Below are 20,468 nucleotides of genomic sequence, written 5' to 3' on the forward strand. Positions count from 1 at the left end.
ATGAGACACACCACCTAAAACCAATGGATGAGATTACAATGTTTTTATTCCCACCTTGAGGTACCTCAGGATTCTGGTTGGGTTTTTTTTCAGTGTAATTAAACATGACCAGGCACATTTAGAAGTCAATGTCTTTTAGATATTCCAGGCTCAACATTCAAAACCAAAAATCTTGCTGTGTCTGAAAACCTTGACCAAGCACTTACCTAAACTTGTGTTTGGTGTGAGTACTGAATTGTTCAATTTTCAGCCTCTCATTTTTAAAAAAGATATGGTTAAGTCAAATATTCTTGAAGTAGGTAGTTGTTAGAGAACAGCACTGGGCAGGGAGGAGGGTTAAATGGTGAGAGCTAGCCCAGGGTACTAATCTGTGGAGACAACAAACTGAAAGGCAATCTGAAAATAATATTCTTCAACTCTGCAATGACTTTAATTTGAAAATCAAAAAGCATGCTACAAAGACCATGCCCTTGCTGGGCTGCAGCCGCTTCTGGCAAATCCTTTGAGAGACTTTTCAGCTGCTCTGGCTGTCCTTGGAGCTGGTCTGTCAGTCCTTGTCTGGTACCTCCCCAGCAGGAGTCCTGTGCAAATGAGTGTGCAAATTGAAAAACAAACATTGCGTAGGCTTGAGCTTCACATCCAAGAAACCAGGGCAGTCCAGAATTACGGATGCTGTTTATATGTAAAAAAAAAAAAAAAAAAAAAAAAACAAACCAAAACAACCACAAAAAATACAAAGAAACCCACTGAACTTGGAAGAGAAGTGGTTTTAAGTGCTGCATGTTACACAACTGAAGAACTAAACAGAAACATGGGAAATTTTGAGAACTTTTTTGGGGGCGGAAGGCTTCTCTTGTGATGAATCTCACTGCAAACGGAGTTTAAATCAGCTCTTAATCTTACTATAGTGCTTTTGCTTTTTTTTTTTCTTCTCCTTGGTGATGTTTCCTTTCTGAAGACTGTATGTAGCAGGACACAACAGAAGCATTTGCTTCTCTGGCCTTTTGAGATGAATTATATGTAAATCCAGTTCATCCAATATCTGGAGGATCATTATCTTGTGTGCTGCTTCCCTTTAACCAGTTCTTTGCTGTTCTGGCTTCATGATTCACCGTCACTGCGTATGCATGGAAAAGAAAAAAAGACAGCAGTGTCATGCTGTTGGGTTAGTTGTCTCAGCAGAAAACCATATGCAAGAGTATCTCTGGAGCCCACGAGAAGGTGTTATCAAAAGACAAACATGTTGGCTATGCAATGCATGAAAGGACTCCATCAGTGGAGCTGGGTGCTGGCAGCAAGGGCTGGTCTGATTTCTCTGGTGGCTGCCCAGAGCACCCCTTCGCCTGCTCCCTGGTGAGGACTGAGCAATCAAATTGCTCTCTTTCCACAGGTGAGGGGAATTTTTGTATTAAATCTGTCCTCATAACAGGCAAGTTTTCTTTGTCTTACTGGTTTCTGCCTAGCTAGCTCGATCCCTAGCATTTTATTAAAAATGTTTGGTTCATGCCACCAACATTAAAAATATGATATTTTTTCTATCAGCTGATTAGATTTCAGGCAGCGTTAACAGCAGGGTTTAAATCACCTCTGAGGTTAAAATGGACACTCATAATCTTCACATGTTGCATGTTTTTTTAAGTACTTTGGCACACTGCAGCACAGCCTGGGAAAGGAGTGTTTCTTTCCATACCAACTTAGTCCTCACCCCGAACATCTCTCCATAAGAAAGTATGACCCTTTTTTGGACAGAAAGACTAGGATGATGCCCAGTAGTGTTTTGAGTAAAGGCAAGCACTTAACTTAGAAATGTTTCACCACCACAGGGTTCTGTCCTTTAAACCTTTTTAAAATTTTGTTACTTAATCTGAAAAGTAGTTTTGGAACAACTTTCATTCTGAAAATGTCATTACTGAAATGTTTAGTCTCGTGTGTTTTCAAAATGATATCAAAATCAGTTCATCGTTCAAAATATTTGGGTGTTGATGAACTCCCCCCAGCATCTTTATGAAGCAGGAAAACAATATTCAGCCAGCTGTGTTCTGTGAGGCCGTAAGATGTTTTGCATTTTGAAATACCATCAATAAAATCTAAAAAAATGAATTACCATGATTTGAGAAGAAATTTGCCCAGACAAAGCAGTCTTTCAGAATCTGAAACTGAACTTAATAATCTTGCACTTTGTATTCAACTAATATCCTTTGTCTGAGCAGTTCTGAATGTTTTAGAAATAAATCTCCTCTTTTATTTGCATTTCTTTGCCTTGCTACAATTTAGAGGCATAAATTTCTCTACAGTCTGTTCCTAGGATACCAGTCATAAGAAAATGTGCTTAGATAACGTGTGTACCTTCACTCTGACTGAAGCATACTGATCTGAACAGGGCTGCTTTTTTGCATCAAGGCTTAAGCCTCACTATAGTGCTTTGAAGTGACAATATCTCTATTTTACAGGTGGGGCACTTGAGTCAGGGTGTAGCCCAAAGATGCCTTTTGCCAGTCAGGAGCAAAAACCCCACCATCTGATGGGGTTAATGCAACTCTATTACAAAAGCACTTCAGCAAGGATGATATTTGAAATGTCAGCTCAAGCTGGTAGGTCGTAACTTTTTTTCTGAAAAATGAACTGGTTTTTTGGAAAGTAAACTTAATGCTCAGGGTGGTGTTGTGCCTAAAAAGCATTTTTTAGTACAACCAGCTTCTGCTGGTGTTAGCATATGTCTCAAGCGCACTTTGTCCTATGCTTCCTACCATTGTCAGGGGTATGCTCAGCAAACCTGTTTTTAGAGAACCACTGTGCAGCTGCCTCTCCCTAGCAATTTCCCCCCTCTGAGTTATCATTTAGAGGCTGGAAGGGAAGACCCAGATGACTAGCAAATCAGCATCTTTTCCAGCTGCTCAGGGTAAAATTCTTGCACTTGCTTGCACCTGGACCCCAGGATCCAAGTCTTTTTTTAAAAAAAAATACAAACAACAAAATAACCCCCAAAACCCCTGCAACAACAATTTCTCTGGCGATAGGCATGAGCAAAACCTTTCAAATCCAAACAGCTGCAGTGGAGCAGCCCCACCCAAAAGCTACTCTGAAACCGCAGCTTTGGAGCAACTGAGCTGCAAACCCTCCGGCAGTGGGGATTTAACATCACCGCTATTTCGCTCCTGAGCAAGGGAACTCAGAAAAGAGGGGGACCGGGATATGATGACGGACTGCAGTGGGAGGTGCAGCTATGCCAGAGAGGCATGCTGAGCTGAGTTCTCTTGTGCCATGGGAAGATGAAGACCTAGGTCCTCTTCCTGCCACCCCTCCCTGGTCCCAGCCTAGCCTGCTGGTGTCCGCTGCTTCTGCTGCACCAGGGATTTTCTTGGCTCATAGGATGGTTTAATTGTTGGTGATTGTAACCCGGCACAGAGGAGCTACTTTGCCCGCTCCTCAAAGTGCAGCTGCAACACAAGCGTGCAGGCAAGGGTGCCATACAGCCCCTTGCTTCCAGCTGGAACCAGAATTTTTAATTAGAGAAAATGGGAGCTTGGGAGGGGTTTAGGGGTTCTGTCTAAAATCCTGAAGAAACCAGCCAGAAAATTTTTAACTTTACAAGCTGTCAGGGCTGATGTTTCGCATGCCTCTGGGATCTCTGCTTGGCCCATGAGAGGGGATAGGGGAGCACTGCAGGGGGACATCGGGCAGATCCTTTGGGATTCCCTTGAGGTCAGACAAGTCCTTGTCCGTCAGGTCGCAGCTCCAGCCCAAACATCTGTCAGAGGTTCTTGGGGACCTATAGGCACCTCCTGGCAGAGCGGAGCTGGGTTTCCGTGCCAGTGGGGAGTGCCAAGGAAGCGATACTGAATGCTTGTATTAACACCTTAGGAAACTGTGATTAAAGTCTGAGCAACGAGTGAAACTCCATCTGTGCCATCTGGTTGTCTGTCTCGCATAGGTTTACAACAGCAAGATTATTTAGTGGTGCAATTTACAGGCAGAGACCGGTTTAGAAATAAGAGCGTCAAGCCTTTTGTTTAAGTTGAAATCCAAGTGCCTATATATAGAAACTTTAAAATGCAAATAGACCAAATAATCACTCTATTTATAATTGGATATAAAAAAAACCATATTATTTGAAGAAATATGGTCAACGTCATTTCAAAATAATCTAATAAATTGGAATTACCTTGGGTTGGCAATTGATTCTTTTTCTTCTTCTCTTACAGTAGGCAAACATTCACAGTCAGCTGTAAAAGGGTGAGAAACAAGATTATAGTTACCCTTGGCAGTTCTTCTCCATTTATTTCAAAATTGCATCAACTTTTATCCTGCAGTCTGTCTCTAATGTAAAACTGCAGATGTTCTTTTGCACCCTTTTATCTGTAAAACCTTCATGGTGCCCATAACATAAATGTTACATGTTTTAAATTCTCCTTCCCTTTGATAGGTGTTGCCATAATCTCTTTATTATGTATATTTCAGTTGGTTTTGTACACCTATACAAATGAACTAGTTTTGAGAACTACTTTCTAGAAACTACCATGGGGAGGACTATTTCTTAATCTTCCACTGCTTATACCTGTACCTATGCTTTATAGCCTAGCTGGGAATTTGGGGCTGGGATTTAGGGAACACTAACAAAAAAAAAAACCCTGTATGTAAACTATTCGCTCCGTTCTGTCCACATAATTTTGAAAAACATTTTATAGCACTATTTCCCTGTGTACTATACTTCATGCCTCTGTTTCACTACTGCTGCTTAGCACATGTTTTCTGCTAGAGCTTATGGACCGCGAAGGTCAAAACCTCATCATGTGGAGCACTGTGCTAACTCAAAGAAATGCTCCAAAGAGTTTTATGTCCTGAAAAACAAAGCATCCGTAGGAGGTCAGGCAAATGAGCCATTTGGATATAAGGCAAGGGACCAGGAATAAAAAAAATATCAGGGTTTCAGCATTTCCTATCCAGCAAAAAGCTGTTAGCAGTTCAAAATCAGGCCCCTGTTAATTTACTCCTTACCAAAAATGGCAGAGATGGCAAGTGAGGGAAAGGACACAAACAGGGGAGGGATGTATTCATAGGATCCTGGCAGCAATTTCAAGTGAATGGTGGTCTGAACTAGAGTAAGTCATACAATCATAGAATGGTAGGGGTTGGAAGGGACCTTAAAGATCCTCTAGTTCCAAACCCCCTGCCATGAGCAGGGACATCTTCCACTAGACCAGGTTGCTCAGAGCTCCATCCAAACTGGCCTTGAACACTTCCAGGGAGGGGGCAGCCACAGTTTCTCTGGGCAACCTGTTCCAGTGTTTCACCACCCTCATGGAGAAGAATTTCTTCCTAATACCTAATCTAAATCTGCCCTCTCTTAGTTTACAGCCATTCCCCCTTGTCCTATCCCTACACACCCTTGTGAAAAGTCCCTCTCCTTCCTTCCTGTAGGCCCCTTCAGGTACTGGGAGGCTGCTAGAAGGTCACCCCGGAGCCTTCTCTTCTGCAGGCCGAACAGCCCCAACTCTCTCAGCCTGTCCTCGTACGAGAGGTACTCCAGCCCTCTGATCATCTTCGTGGCCCTCCTATGGACCCACTCCGACATATCCATGTCCTTCTTATATTGGGGGCCCCAGAGCTGGACGCAGTACTCCAGGTGGGGTCTCACGAGAGCGGAGAAAAGGGGCAGAACCACCACCCTTGACCTGCTGGCCACGCTTCTCTTGATGCAGCTCAGGATACAGTTGGCTTTCTGGGCTGCAAGGGCACATTGCCGACTCGTGTTGAGCTTCTCATCCACCAAATACATGTTTCTTCTGCACTAGTGCCATGTGGAGCACGGAACTCCAGAAACTCTGCAGACTGAAATGACTAGATGCTTCAGAGAAACTAGTGTTTAGCATTAAAAATGTCTATTTAAAAATATAAATGCCATTCACAGCTATACATGTATTTAATAGGAGTGTCTACTGCAAACTCAAAACATTTACGATATTCCATCATATGTTAAAAATAAGCTCCCACACAAACTAAAATACTCCTCTGAACAATTCTACCCCTGACATTTGAGCTGCTATTTTAGTAGCAGGGAGTCAAGAACACCACTAAAAATATTGTAGGAAAAGCAGCGACACACATACAAAATGCCTTACATTGATTTTCTGTGCATGGGACCTACGTCAGGTAGAAAAAGAGGGATGATGGAGTAAAGAGGTTACCGTGTACCATTTTTGTTCATGCTGTTCATCCATTTATCAAGCTCTTCCATTTCTATCTCCATAACAGAGGGCGTGTCTTCTTCAAAAATAGGACTTGAGAGGAGGGAGGGGAGGAAAAAAAAAGGCATTACACAAAATGCTTAATTCAAGCAATTTCCGATGTAGTAATTTTGTATGAGTCTTTTGTAATTCCAGACACATGTGTAAACTCTGGAAAGCCGTCCTAGCCTAGTAATCTGAGAAGATGTCAGCCCAGCATGTGCGAGGAAAATGGCTGCAACCAGAGGCGAAGGGGTGGCGATGAGGGGCTGGTGCTGGGCAGAGGTAGGGCGGGCTGGCTGGGACATCACACACAGAGGGACTTGGATGGTGCAGCCTGGGCTATGCCAGAGCACAGGACCACTGCAGCTATTTGAGAAGTGCCCCTACTGTAAATAGAAAACAAAAAAATAAAATAGTTTGTCTCTGCCCTGCTTGAACACACAGCAAAAGTCCCATTGCTCCAGTGATAAAAGCAGAGGGTCTAAAGCTTCGTCCTAGCTGTGACTGACATTGGTGGTCACTTCAAAAAGGGGAGGTCATGAGTAGGTCATAGCAAAAGCCTGTGCTGAGCCTGGGAACAGATGCCCTCTGCTCTTGGGGCACCTTGTCTGTCTAGTGGCAGCTGGTGGAGCTGGGGCAGGGGTGGCTGCGGGCGGTGGGTGCCTGAGGGCCAGTGCTCGCCTCAGCCCCAGGGACTCCTGCTCTCCTCCTCTAGTCTTACACCTGCAAATTGGATACCAAAGTTGTGCTTCAGCCACCCCTAGAGATAGTTAACTGGAGCAATTGTTGGCAAAGGTAATGGTGTTTAGCATATGGTTAAATTAACACAGGCAATGAAGGAGCCAAAAATCATAATATCTTGTTAGCGTAAAAGAATCAGGGGAAAAAAAAAGCATGATTTTCATAAGCATTACCTTTTCACATTTTCACTTCCCAGTTCATCTGGAAAAGAAAGAAGTTGGTGTTCAGAGTTCTGCTCTTTGTATATACAGGGTCCAGTCTGCAAGCAAGTCTTGAACAGGGTCACGTGAAACAGGTTGCTTATTCAAAAGACATACTGGTTAACTAGTAGATGAAAGAGAAAACATCTCATCCTGTTTGTAATTTTTGGAGGAACCCATCATTTTTAATCTCGAACGCACTAAAAGCAGCTCATTACTAGCCCAGCCGTGCTGGGAGGAGACCAACTGTTAGCACTGCGGTGGGTAGGACACAGCAGATGCACGCTTCCATGAGCAGAACAAATTTTGTGGGAGTAATGGTGTTCTGAAGAGGAACCACTGTTGCAAAAAAATTGTTTACTGTAAGCATTGGGACACTCTGCTGCAGACTACACCCAGGCAGTCCATCTCTGCCTGGAGACTCCGGGAATGGCTCATGCAGAGAAGAAGGGGGGGATGGATTTGCATGGCAGATTAAATTTCAGTTAGGCAAATGAAGCTGAACTAGTCAGATGTCAAAAGGGATCCAAAGCTAGTTATGACCCCAAGACAAAGTAAAAATGGGGGAAAAAATTAGTGTAACAGCCATTATTCAGATAAACAACTTCCCCTCTGGAGATCAAGTGACTGAAAAGCCTCAACTCTCGAAAAAGAATGAAGAACTACATATAGGATTCACACTGTACACCATCTTATATCAGCTTATTTTTAATTCATTGTTGCCAATGGATGATGACACCTCATGCTAGTTCCAGCACATTCCCTGGCTGCAGACCCACGACAGGGCCACAGAGCTGCCTGCCCCTGCCTTGAGGATGCCCAAAATCCCAGCTCCAAGCAGTAGGCACAGGGCAAAAGATCCCAGGATTGTGCTCCTGCAAGGCACCACATTTTCCATCCCCCTGAATAGTGTACCTGCATTTCAGGTCATAACAGGCAGGCAGCTAGGTGCCTGGTTGCGAATTCGGAGTTTGCTACGAGGATGACTCAGTGATAAGGCAGGTGCAGCCTAAAAATGCCCTGAAAAATGGACTTAAAATCTATGGTGAATGTATGTCACTGTCTGCAGGCTGAGGACCTTACAGCTGCACTCATGTTCTGTAGAGACACCGATAGGTCCATTTCAGGACTTCACTTACCAACTCCATGGTTTTAATATGACATCTCAGTTTGTTTTCTGTGGCTTGACGCTTCAAGTTACTGATTTCTTAGCTAACAGATCAAGGTACCTTCCTGAAGCGCTGTCCTCGCTATGGCAGCACCCAGGTAGTCCTGGCATGGGATTCCTAGCTCATTTACTGTGACATCTTCGTAGCTGCCACCACCCTACAGGATCCCTTAAAAGTGTTTCTTAAAATGGTTTTGCTTATTCTTATTTTATTGATGCTCCAAACAGCTTTACCACGTGGGCAGCACAGGCAATAGCAGCGTTAAATTCACCTTGTGTGAAGTTATGCGGCATAAAGACAGAGTAAGTGTCTGCAGCCACACGGTTACATCTGCGCACCATCGCCGGCATTGCCAGGAGCCGGAGCAGGAGGTGCCGAGAAGCAGCACCAGCTCCCGCCCGAGGAGAGGCGCGTGTCCGCATGCTGCTGCCCGCGCGTGCATCCCTTTCCCATCTGTCGACCGTGCAACTACAACCAGAGAAGTGCATCCTGAATGTGGCATCCCAGGCCTCCAAGTAACATTTTGTTAATGTCAAGTGCATCCTAAAAATACCCTTCTGATGCGCGAGAAGACAAATTTACCTTGCTTAGACTTTTTCCTCTTGTAATGCATTACAAAACACACGATCAGCAAAATCAGCAGGGCCAGCAGCACGACGGGGACAACATAGATCAAGATAGACTGTTCTGCTGCTTCTAGGCTGTCCTGATTGTTCTCGGCATTCAGTTCAGTGCTTGGAGTACTTTCTGCTTCAAAGCTGCTTTCAGTAGCGCTTGCAGTGACAAGGACTGGCTCGCGGTCATCCGCGGTCGAAGAATGCGTAGCAGGAGGCGGCGTTACCGTAACGGTGGATAGTAATGGCGATCCATCTCCTGAACCCTCCTTCTCAGATCCTGCCAAATATATGAGGGCAACTTAACATTTTATGGGCTTTATTGTTTATTTTATCAGTGAGTCAAAGAGTACAGCTTTAATATTTACTTTTCATTTGACGTCTGATGCCCCATACACAGAGGTGAAGTCTTGGGCATCAGATGTAAAATTAGATCACAAATTCATCACAAAATCTTACCAGTCTCAGCCATGTTCTTCAGCTGGCTTTTACTGGGACACGTCAGCTTGCGTGGTGTCTCTGCACGCAGCTGTCTTGCACAAACAGACTTTTTTCCTGCAGGTTGGCATCCGGTCTCGCTCTCACATAAAAGCCTTCTGCTTCTCAGTAAACCACACCATTCTGCTTTGCTCCTCAGCCCTGGCGCACACGGCCACAGCCTCTTTCATCCCTCCCCTTACCCCAGGAGTTAGTGCTCCCTTCAGGGAGACCGTTATTCCCGGTTCACCAGTTCCTCCAGCTCACTCATCTCCCCGTATCTGCGCAAATCTGTGAAATTTGTTTCACTGTGAAAAACGACCAGTGCAAGGCAGTCTGAAGCCTGCAGAAGCTGCTGACTTTCACTTCTGCATGGCCTAGAAGAGGTAGTAGAAACACGGGGGCTTTAATGGTAGCAGACGCAATTGGCTGCGCCTCTGTCTGATCCTATGGGCGGGCTGAAGGAGCGTGTGGTAAAGAGTCAGCGCTGGTTATTCTTCACAAATGCTAAGACTGGGGGGTTTGAACCTTGATGTGGGTTTCGGTTTCATTTATCATGCATTTTGCAAGAAAAGTGGCTAAAATTGGCTATACTGGTAAAAGCGAAACAAGGTTTCTTCTGAGGCTAATTAAGAGTCTATGTTGACTGTCACAGAGTTTAAAGCTTAACAGAAGTACAGCAAATTCTGTGCTGATACTGTATTCTATACAGATGCCAAAAATCCCATTGTAGTCAAAGGTGCAGGAATCAGTCCTTAGATAAATCACACCAACATGTTTCCAAATGCAAAGCCTTCAATAATTTTCTTAGCATGAAATTCAGTGATGATTTTTTGCATTATCTGCCCTTTCAGATACAATGCCGGCATTTTTGTGCAATAAAGCAGGATGGGATTTCATGACTCTTGCAACAACATGTTTCTCCCCGTTCTTGTAAAGTGCTGGGCAGCCATCGTTTCCACTAGAGTTAGCAAGAGCTTAAGGTTTTCAGCACCTCAGTGCTGGCATTTCCAGTCTCACAGGACTGGAACCAAATGCACTTAGCATTTTAAATGCTTTTGTAAACACATTAATCTTCATAATGGCCCTGAGAGATGAGCAGTTATCATCTCCATTTCACAAATGAGAAATCAGAAGGGCAGGGATGCTGTCCTTCCCAGGGACGCCGAGTGAGAGAGGAAAACTGGGATTAGAGCGCTATCTCTTGCTTACTCCGCTCTTCAGCATCTCCTCTCCTGTCAGATTTGTCTCAAAGAGGAGGTGAGTTTCTCATGAGACTGTATTCCAGGAAACCCAATTTCAAATATATAAAATTATTTGAGTGTGACAGTCATGATTTATCTAGACTTTTATGGCACGCTTAGCACTCAGGCACCTGACTCTCATCCTTTCCCAAAAACTAGGAAAGAATTTCAATTCTTTATAAATATTACCTAATACTTGCATATAGTATTTAATACTGCAAAGGTCACCAGACTCTTTCACCACAATACAACAATGAACATGTTAGCTCTCCAGTGGCAAAGCATTTCATATCAGTGGGCGCTCCGCCACTTTCTGCTGTATTTAGTGTTTCGGTCAAGAGCAAAACATGATCTCTGCCTCCCTTGCAGGTAATGACCCCTTACGCGTGTGCTCCTCCACCCCCTCCCATGTTCTGCCGGCTGTCCTTAACCCTGTCACAGAGGGCTCCCCTCCCTGATTAGTTTGGCCGCTTGCCTTTTCTTTCCCAAGGTAGTTTATAGTCCCCGGTGCCTGCGGCCACTCCATTTTGATTGCTGTTGCACAGAGTGGTGAGGCATCGCTGTATTGCTAGAGACGTCCGCACCGCAGACCACGGTGATGGACCGCACCGTTGGCGGGCCTGAAGGACCACCACAGCCTCAACGAAGTGCTTCGAGGACCTTGCTTCATTTTCCTACTCTAGCCACCGCCCTTGAAACCCACCATCTGCCGCATTTGCCACATTGACAAGGACAAGCCTATTGCTTAAAACAGTGCAATTGGGAAAGGGAGTGGGGAAAATACCTTATTTTTCATTTCCTCTTGGAGCAAAAATGGATTTTTCAAATGTCTAAACCACGGTGTGACTTTAAAGCAAAAGCAAGCAGCCACGGCTCATTAACTGCAATGCTAAACTTTCAGCTGCAGCGTATGCTGCACTTGATTTCCACGAGAGACTTTTCCAGTGTCTCTGCTACTTTTTATTTGCCAGTTTTTGAGCTATGAAGTACATTTCAAATCGTTTGTCTCTGTGTGAAATAGAATTACCTTTTCTCGTCTCGAGGCAAAGAAAATGGCAAATCACAGCGAGCGACCTTGCTGCCATGTATTTTTGTTCACTTTGCATAATTTCAGGGACAAAACAGCATCTCCTCTGTGAGCACAGCTTCCTCTTAAGAGATCTTTTCTCCAAGTGGATTAAATACTTCTTTCAGCAGAAGGGCAGCCAATTGCACAATGTTCTTGCAAGGGTGTTGCTCTTATTTCCTGTGTTTCTCCTGCTGCTTCAACACATCTCCCTCCAGCTCCTCTGCCCGTCACCTCTGAGAACCAGAGCTTGGACCCGAAGGGTGCCCTATCTGCCCCACATGGGCTGCTCTCGGGCCACCCACACATCGCATTCTTTACACGATAGGAAAATCACAGCCTGCACCTAGGTGGACCTGGTGGCTTGCACCAAGGAAGGATTTGCCCCTCCAGCCCGGGGGGGAGGGACAGGCTCAGGTGCCCCGGCGCAGGCACAGCGCTCGCCGCAGCCAGCTGCCTGGGCCACATGAGACCCACGCGGTTGGCCTCGAGGTAGTTGTTTTTTGTGGTGTTTCAGTTTAAAGCACTCAGAATAGCTGTGGTGCAGCTGGCCCCAGGGGCTGTTTTGCAGAGTGAGTGAAAGCTGGACGTTGCAAGGTTTGGGGCAGGGCAGAAGAGCATCTGAAAGTCAGAGATTTTGTGAGATGCTATTCAGACATTTTCTCCATGACTGGAGGGAGCCAGATTTGCAGTGGTCACCCACAGAATCATAGAATCATCGAATCATAAAATGGTTTGGGTTGGAAGCGACCTTAAAGATGATCTGGTTCCAAACCCTCTGCCATGAACAGGGACATCTTCCACTAGACCAGGTTGCTCAGAGCTCCATCCAAACTGGCCTTGAACACTTCCAGGGAGGGGGCAGCCACAGTTTCTCTGGGCAACCTGTTCCAGTGTTTCACCACCCTCATGGAGAAGAATTTCTTCCTAATACCTAATCTAAATCTGCCCTCTCTTAGTTTACAGCCATTCCCCCTTGTCCTATCCCTACACACCCTTGTGAAAAGTCCCTCTCCTTCCTTCCTGTAGGCCCCTTCAGGTACTGGGAGGCTGCTAGAAGGTCACCCCGGAGCCTTCTCTTCTGCAGGCAGAACAGCCCCAACTCTCTCAGCCTGTCCTCGTACGAGAGGTACTCCAGCCCTCTGATCATCTTCGTGGCCTTCCTCTGGACCCACTCCGACACATCCATGTCCTTCTTATATTGGGGGCCCCAGAGCTGGACACAGTACTCCAGGTGGGGTCTCACGAGAGTGGAGTAAAGGGGCAGAATCGCCTCCCTCGACCTGCTGGCCACGCTTCTCTTGATGCAGCTCAGGATACGGCTGGCTTTCTGGGCTGCAAGAGCACATTGCCGGCTCGTGTTGAGCTTCTCATCCACCAGTACCATCAAGTCCTTCTCCTCAGGGCTGCTCTTGAGCCACTCTCCACCCAGTCTGTACTTGTGTTTGGGATTGCCCCGACCCACGTGCAGGACCTTGCACTTGGCCTTGTTGAACTTCATGCGGTTCACACAGGCCCACCTCTCCAGCCTGTCAAGGTCCCTCTGAATGACATCCCTTCCCTCCAGCGTGTCAACCACACCACCCAGCTTGAACTGTCTTGTCAGCTGTTCTTGGGTTTCATCTTGCAGAGATCTAAAGGGAGTCTGACCATAACATAACATAACATAACATAACATAACATAACATAACATAACATAACATAACATAACATAACATAACATAAAATAACATAACATAACATAACATACATTCAGGATGGAAAACCAAGGCCAATGGAGCAAGATACACTTGACCACGTGGATATCTCCTTGACTTGGCAGAGCCCATGCCCTTACTCTTGCTGAGCTCAGTCTCATGCTCTTGGCCATGGTCTGACATCTGCACTGAGCCCCCAGCACATCTTGGCCAAGGAGCAGATGCTCACACAGCAACTGCATTGGCTTCAACTTTGTCTGGACAGCCTGGGGCCAGCGTGAGTGCTGGCGACTTCTCCCCATGTTGAGGGAAGTGGACGGGAGCAGGCCACAGCTTCAGCCCAGCCCATACTGCCACTTTCCATGCTTTCAAGAACAGAAGAGAGAGGGGCTGGCATGCAGCTGCCTCCCACCCTGATGGCAAGCTGGGCACAGCTGGAACTGGAAGCTAAGAAACTGGAGCTGGAAGCTAAGAAGTCCTCAGGTTCCCACCACTGAGATATTAGAGGATCTAGTCCTCAGGGGACCAAAATGCCTGAGCAAGCACTAGCAGCCGCTCAAAAAGGGTTTTGTTACAGTTCTTATAATTTACTGAAAGGCTATGTCACTGTATGCAGATACCATGGCATGAGATACTACTCAGTATTTTCTACTTAAAAAATATGCTCAGATTACTGATGGACTTTGTGTGAGTTTTGGAGGTGCTCCCAAGCCTCCCTTTCAAGGGAGAGAGAGGGGGTTGAACAAACCAAGCAGCTTTACAGACTGGAGTCCAAACAACTGCATCTCAAACAAACAAACAACATTTTTGTTGTTGCAGCATTTCTTCCTCTGAGGCTTGTGCTGTAGCACTCAGAGGTGGTGATAGGAGCTTCTTGGTGAAGTAAGTGGGCAAACAGGTTTCTGATTTCAGTTGGACGCGAGGCAAAGGAAAATAGCCGGCAGTCAGCACACTCGGTTCTGCTGTAAGCCGCCAGTCTCCCTGCTGCCTTCTCATCAGACTCGAGGACTGAGGTCTCCGCAGGGAATTTTTCAAATTATACTGTAGCACCTGCTTGCAGAAGAAAAAGGGATCGGATAGAGGAATGGCAAGAGCTAAGCCAATGGGATTGTCAATTTTATTGCTTTCAAAGGAAATTTCTTATTTCTCCAAACATTCCTATAAGCTATAAAAATGCAGTGACAGGAATGCTCAGGAGAGGGTGACAAAATAAGCAAAGAGTATAAAGCTGTGTATACTGGAGTAAAGTTACCACATCCTATATCGCTCTGCTGCATGCACACGTTCCTTCTGGTCTGCATGATCCTCTCCCTATTGCTTGACTCATCCCTGTTCTGTTCCTCTCCCTGCATTCCACGTTGCTGCAGGAAGGGCCGTTCCTTGCCATGGCCAGGGCTTGCCCAGCTGCCTGCTGTGGCAGGTCCCGCCTGTCAGTCTGTCTAGGAGAGGCATCCTTAGAAGCCTGCAGGCTAGCTCTCGGGTGCGTACGCTCTTCTGGTGAGGGAGCACAAACATTTCAGGACAGGTAATCTGTAGACGAGATCCTATTAAAATGGGAGTGCTTAGAAAGTGTTATCTAGGTATAACCTGAAAGAGGAAACAACCGTTTTAAGTTCATTTCTAGACGATGGAAACTGCCTTCTCCTCACTGTACTTCCATTCAGCTGAGGTGCTGCATTCACTGCCAGTGTTGCAAATTCAGTCAAACGGTGAACCCATGGTCTCATTTCTCACCCCCAGGACTAAAGGTTTTCAAGACCAATTTACGCCTTTAGCTGCATCTACTTTATCTCGTGGCCTTCCAGCTCCGCATCAGAGATACCTGTGTGACCTCACCGTGATGCGAATCTCTTGGTGTGCCTTGCTCTCAGGAGGACCCTGAAATTAAAGATTCAAAAGCTCTGGAGGCTCTCCAGCTGTCATAAAATATCTTGAGGGAAAACAGACTGGGGTCACTGACCAAAGTTTAGCATACAGTCTGGCTGATGTGAAGGAGAGATTTTCTGAAATGCCCCTGAAGCGCTTGAATAAAACACAGTGGAAGTTTGTGTGTGTGGATAAAAGGGATGAATAGGAGTAAATCTGTACAAGGAATTGATGTGTTCAGTAGAAAAGGTTTTTCATCTGCTTTTTAGGGAGCTGCACTTTGGAGAGAAAGGATGTAGCAAATCTTCATTTCTTATCTTGTTACTTCACTAGAAAATTTTTAACAGGCCACTCTAATGGGTTCAGATCCATTTCCGAGTTCATTACTGTAGGGGGGAGCAGGTCAAAAATATCACTCCCTAAGAGACCTTGGCTTTGTCGGGGACTTTGCCAAACAGGCACTTCTCTGCCAAGGAGAGAGCTGCTGCCAGTGCTCACGGCACAAGCTGCTGAGTATCAGGATCTTTGATAGCAGCGTTTCTCTGAATGACAGCTCGAAACGATAGCGCAGAGACACCGCCAAAACAAAGCTCTACCTGCAGCCACACCAGCTCTTGCACTTGACGACCTTACACGCTTCCCCGCTCCTCTCCCTCACGCATGTTCTCGCTCCCCGCGTCAGAACACTGATGCTGCAACATCCCGCACGTTTCACCCAGCGTGGAGGGAGATGACGTACCCTGGGAAATGCCCGTAGGGTCAGAGCCTTTTCCTGTGAGCTACAGTAAGCACCTTAATACTTGTTCCTGGGGACAGCACACACCTAGGTAGGTCTTTAGGGCTGCCGCGAGGCTGAGCAGTGACCACCATGTGGAGCAGGGAGTGCCACTGCTGGTCCTCAGCAGGTCACCGGCAGGGCTTTCTGCCTTGCCTAAAGCAGGGGGGTGGGCAAGGGGAAGGGGACTGGTGTGAACCCCGCTGTCCCCTCAGTGTGGAGCCGGGAGAGGGCCAACACCCAGAGCTGAGACCTCAGGCATGCTCTTAGAGCTACTGGCTTAGAGTAATTGTAGCGTAGCTGGGAGAAAACCGTCTGTTAATCACAATCCAAATGGCAAGGCTAGGGTTTTACAAGGCTCCAGCAAGGTATGGGAACGGGACTTATAAAGGCTTCAATCTGTCTATGCTGCAAGATTTAATCATGCTCTCATCGCCTACTTTGTAAACGATTTCTAGACAGTAGAGGTGAGACCTGGGAGATCCCCAAAAGCTTCTGCCTCCCTCCTCCAGCAGACTGCTTTAAAGGTGAGGACTGTGCCTGGGACTGGAAGGAAAAGAAAAAAAGCTAATTTAAAGGTCCTGCCCTGTTGATCTGTGAGCAAAGAGGGGTGAGAGCCAAGGATCCCCCCGGCAGGCTGCCCTCAGCAGTGGGGCTCCCAACACACCAGTGCCTGTGGGGTATCTGAGCCCCTGCATAAACTCTTCCCCCTCCAGTTCAAATTCAACCTCAAGCCCTTCACCCTTGATTCTGAGCCACGTTCAGTGCTTGCAGCATATTTTCCTAATGTGTCCGGAATGCAGCAGGGCTGTAGTAACGCCGACAAGACCAAACCTTTTTATACCTTGCTTAGCTCACTCTTACAGCTAAGCAAGGCGCCTAGGAGCAAGCATCTCGCCAGCAGCCCAGATTTACACCCTGCTTATGGTACTGTTTTTCCGGGAAAAAACACCCATACCAAACCACCTATTTCACCAATGCATTTTAAAACCTTAATAGAAGAAGTCCAGTGATAGCTGAGAGTGACCGTCCTCTCTCCCTGCTTTCTGGAAAGCTCCCGCTTGCTACCGCTGCACAGAGGCAGCAAACACCTCTAGTCCATAGTGATGCATGTCGGCAGTGCTTTGTTGGACACCAAAAAAGCATATAAGCACAGCCTGGCAAGGTTTTACTAAAAGAGCCGCCTGTCTTGTGCAGTCGCCAGCTGCCAAAACGCCAGTGGAACAAACTACCCCCTGTGAACGGGTGAGAGCCTCCGCAACGACACCCCAGCTCTGCAGCATTGTGTCACAAGCAGCTTTTCCACCCATGGTTCTTCCCTACGAAAAGGTCAGGACCTCAATCCATGATGCCGACCACTTTGTTCTGCAGCTGAGAATTCAAAATATTTGTCTCCGGAACTGGCTGGTCTGTTGTTAAACCGGTTTCAGTGCACCGGGTCTGCGGTAATCGGCAGTCGGCTTTTGAATGGAAGCGGTGCTCTGTCTTTAACTTTACTATTAAACGCTGATAGTATGGGTATGGGGTTAAAAATATTAGAACCAAAATGCCTGGCAGGCCAGCGTGGAAACTCCGGTTACCTACACACCTGCAATTTAGGAAAGGCAGGAACTGTAGGATTCGGTTGCTGCCGTTCAGGGTTAGGTCTAAGGAAAAAAAGTGAAAGCTTTGAAAAATTCAGGGAGCTGAAAAGAGAGAGGGTAAACACAGCTAAAAGCAGCAGCGAGCAGGCCCCCACAGACCTTCTCCCAGCACTCTGTTTGGAGGGTGCTGCTCTCCGCCCCGGTGCCATCGCTGCGGGCACGCAAGTCTGTCCCACCTCGGAAGGCGAAAGGCGCTTTCTTACTCACCGTTCCCGTCGGATCCCCCGGCCAGCGGCAGGGCAGAAAGCAGCGCGATGAGGCTTTGCTCCCGCATGTTCCCTCGGCGGCGGCCCCAGACGAGGGGTGCTTGGGCTGGCTCCCGGCTGCACCCCGGCATCTACATTTCCTGCTTCCTGCCGGGGTGCATCTGAGCTGCATTTCTGTAGGAGATGGACTCTCTTTGATGGCTTTTAGGAAGTGATGTAATTCCGCCTGGGCCTGTCAAGCGAGCAATGATTGCAAAAGAAAGAAGAAGAAAAAAAAAAAAGAAGTTGCTCTTCAAGCACCAGCGCGGCCGAAGCACCTTTTTGCTGTAGGTGAGCGCGCTCCTGCTCTCCGCTGCTTTTTTGACCCCCAACTTTACCACCACCTATCTTCATCTACACCCAGTGTCATGAGATGGACACCACGCAAATACAAATCAGACACAGAAGATCACTTATGTCTGTTAGCAGGAAGGTTTTAGGTTGCTTTTTGGGGTGGTTGAGCGAGCAGATTTCAACAGTGCCTCCCTCCCGCCTCGGTTTTCAAGCTCTAATTCTCCCCCTGGCACGGTGGGACACTATGTTGGGATCCCAAAAGGCAACTCCCATGCGGGGCTGTCTCAAGCAAACGGGAAACCTGCCTGGTTTGCTTTGCAGCCTGTAACTGAGTATTTTGGGCTGGTTTGAGCCGGGGAAGAGGAAAAAGCAGAAAACCACATCATTTCTTGTTAGAAGCAGCTGGCTTAGCAGGAAAGCACGCAGACACCAGTGTGATGATGGCTGTAGGGGACGGGGAACAGAAGGTCTCGAGCCCCACCAGGACGCAGCACCTGCTGTGGGGGTCTGCGGTGGCACGGCTGATGGAGGTGGCAAAGGGCCAGGTGACTCCTGCCTCCCTGCCTTACTCCCTTCTCTGGATTTTCGCTCCCCCCCACCCCGTCAGTCTGTGACTGGGCGTGCAGACCTCGGGGCACGGCTGTGCCCCCCACGCTGCCCCGTCCTCTGTGCCCACCGCCCCAGCAGCACCAGCTCACCCCGAAAGAGGCGAGGGTGCACCGGGGCCCCACGTGTGGCCTGTCGCTGGGTAAGAGCGACGGAGGAGCTCAGCATCAAACCCAGTGTTTTCAGCCTTCTTGCTATATGAGGTGAGCCTAGCCAGGGCTCAGAATTTGGACCCAGACTGAAAAGATACCTGTCCCCAAGCAGGGCAAGTGGTTGGACCGTAGGCTTGGTTTGTTCCACTGTACAAGTAAGTACTAGGTCTGAACTTCATCCCTCTGAGTCCAGGAGAGTCTGCACCCCAGATTTACTCTGGGGCATCCCAGGTTTGAGCCATTGTAAACACTCGCATACAGTTTCTGAGCAATAAACTGAGGAAGAAGAGACGTGTACTGCCAGTGTAGCAGCTTCATGGTACTTCCCCTAGACATTAGTTTGTGTCAAAATGTGATTTCTGGTGAATTAATTGCAGCTGGCAATGGTGAATCTTCCTGTGCAGATTGGTGGGAGCTGCTGACGTGACCCAACTGTTGCTCTGCTTCCGCAGCTGATAATTTCTCTTAACACACTGATGCTTTTATAGGTCATCAGTTATAGTTTCTTATCTTGAGTAGCTGAGAAACAGGTCAGTGATTCATTTAATGAGCAACTTGTTAATAGATTTAAAACAGTTGAATGATTTAGTTAAGTAAAAATCTGAACTGGTTACTTCATATTGGCAATGTATATTTATGCACTTCATAAAACAGTGGGGGGAAAAAGCAGAGCAAAGTTACAACATTGCAGCTACAAGAAGATCAAGAGGAGCTCCGAGTTATGAAGCTGTTGACTGACTAATTAAATATTTCTAGGAGATATTCTTTAATATGATGTCATAGCCATACATGACAACACTGACCAGACCAAAGTGTCAGAGGTGACTTCTGAATGCTTTTAAGATTTTCCTGTTTAAAAATGACAGCATTCCAAGTATTAGTAATAGTGTCTAATTGATAAAGATACTTTCAATTATGAAAGTCCAGAAATTGAGGCTACCCAGGCATCTCCTGCGTGCTCGGAGGTACTGCGGCTTTGTCTAGTCTGGTGATAGGAAAACCAATAACTGGCCATCAGGGCAGCGCAGGCAAGGGCTGTCTGTGTTTTGAGGAGCATGGACTCACTCAGGTCCTAAGCCTGTTACTGTTGTCCAGCCTCAGCTTTTCTTTAGCTTTAGTCAACAGTAGGCAAAGGCACATTTTCTAACAGTATTTTTATTGCTTTAGTGTAAAAAGGATGGGCTATCCTCCTTTCCATTTCTTCCCCATCTCCTTCCCAAGTTTGCCACTCTCTGTCTTTCTAATACTACACAGGCTAGAAACCTGCTCTCCCAGTTTATCCTGCCCTGCATATTTGGCTGTTTTGCCCCATTCTGTAGATTTAGCCCATAAAAACATAAACCTACATAGAAAGACTGGAAGGGAAAGAGGAAAGGACTTTTTTTTCTAATCTACAAGCCTATATCCTTTCCTCTTTTCCCTTCCAGTCTTTCTATATAGGTTGTAGTATTT

The 20,468-nt window shown here is 46.7% G+C and overlaps 1 protein-coding gene across 1 annotated transcript; it reads right to left on the minus strand.

Moving 5' to 3' along the window:
• Positions 1 to 403: 403 nt before the first annotated feature.
• TMEM154 (transmembrane protein 154) lies at positions 404 to 18,055 on the minus strand. Its single transcript, XM_075420128.1, has 6 exons — positions 17,927 to 18,055; positions 8,920 to 9,231; positions 7,142 to 7,169; positions 6,193 to 6,278; positions 4,163 to 4,223; positions 404 to 1,117 (listed from the first exon to the last, which is right to left on the minus strand). Exons 1-6 carry the CDS (start codon positions 17,991 to 17,993, stop codon positions 1,102 to 1,104), a joined length of 570 nt encoding a protein of 189 aa, XP_075276243.1. The 5' UTR covers positions 17,994 to 18,055; the 3' UTR covers positions 404 to 1,101.
• Positions 18,056 to 20,468: the final 2,413 nt, after the last annotated feature.

This window comes from Opisthocomus hoazin, chromosome 5 (genome assembly GCF_030867145.1).
Source record: "Opisthocomus hoazin isolate bOpiHoa1 chromosome 5, bOpiHoa1.hap1, whole genome shotgun sequence".
Lineage (NCBI taxonomy): Eukaryota > Metazoa > Chordata > Aves > Opisthocomiformes > Opisthocomidae > Opisthocomus > Opisthocomus hoazin.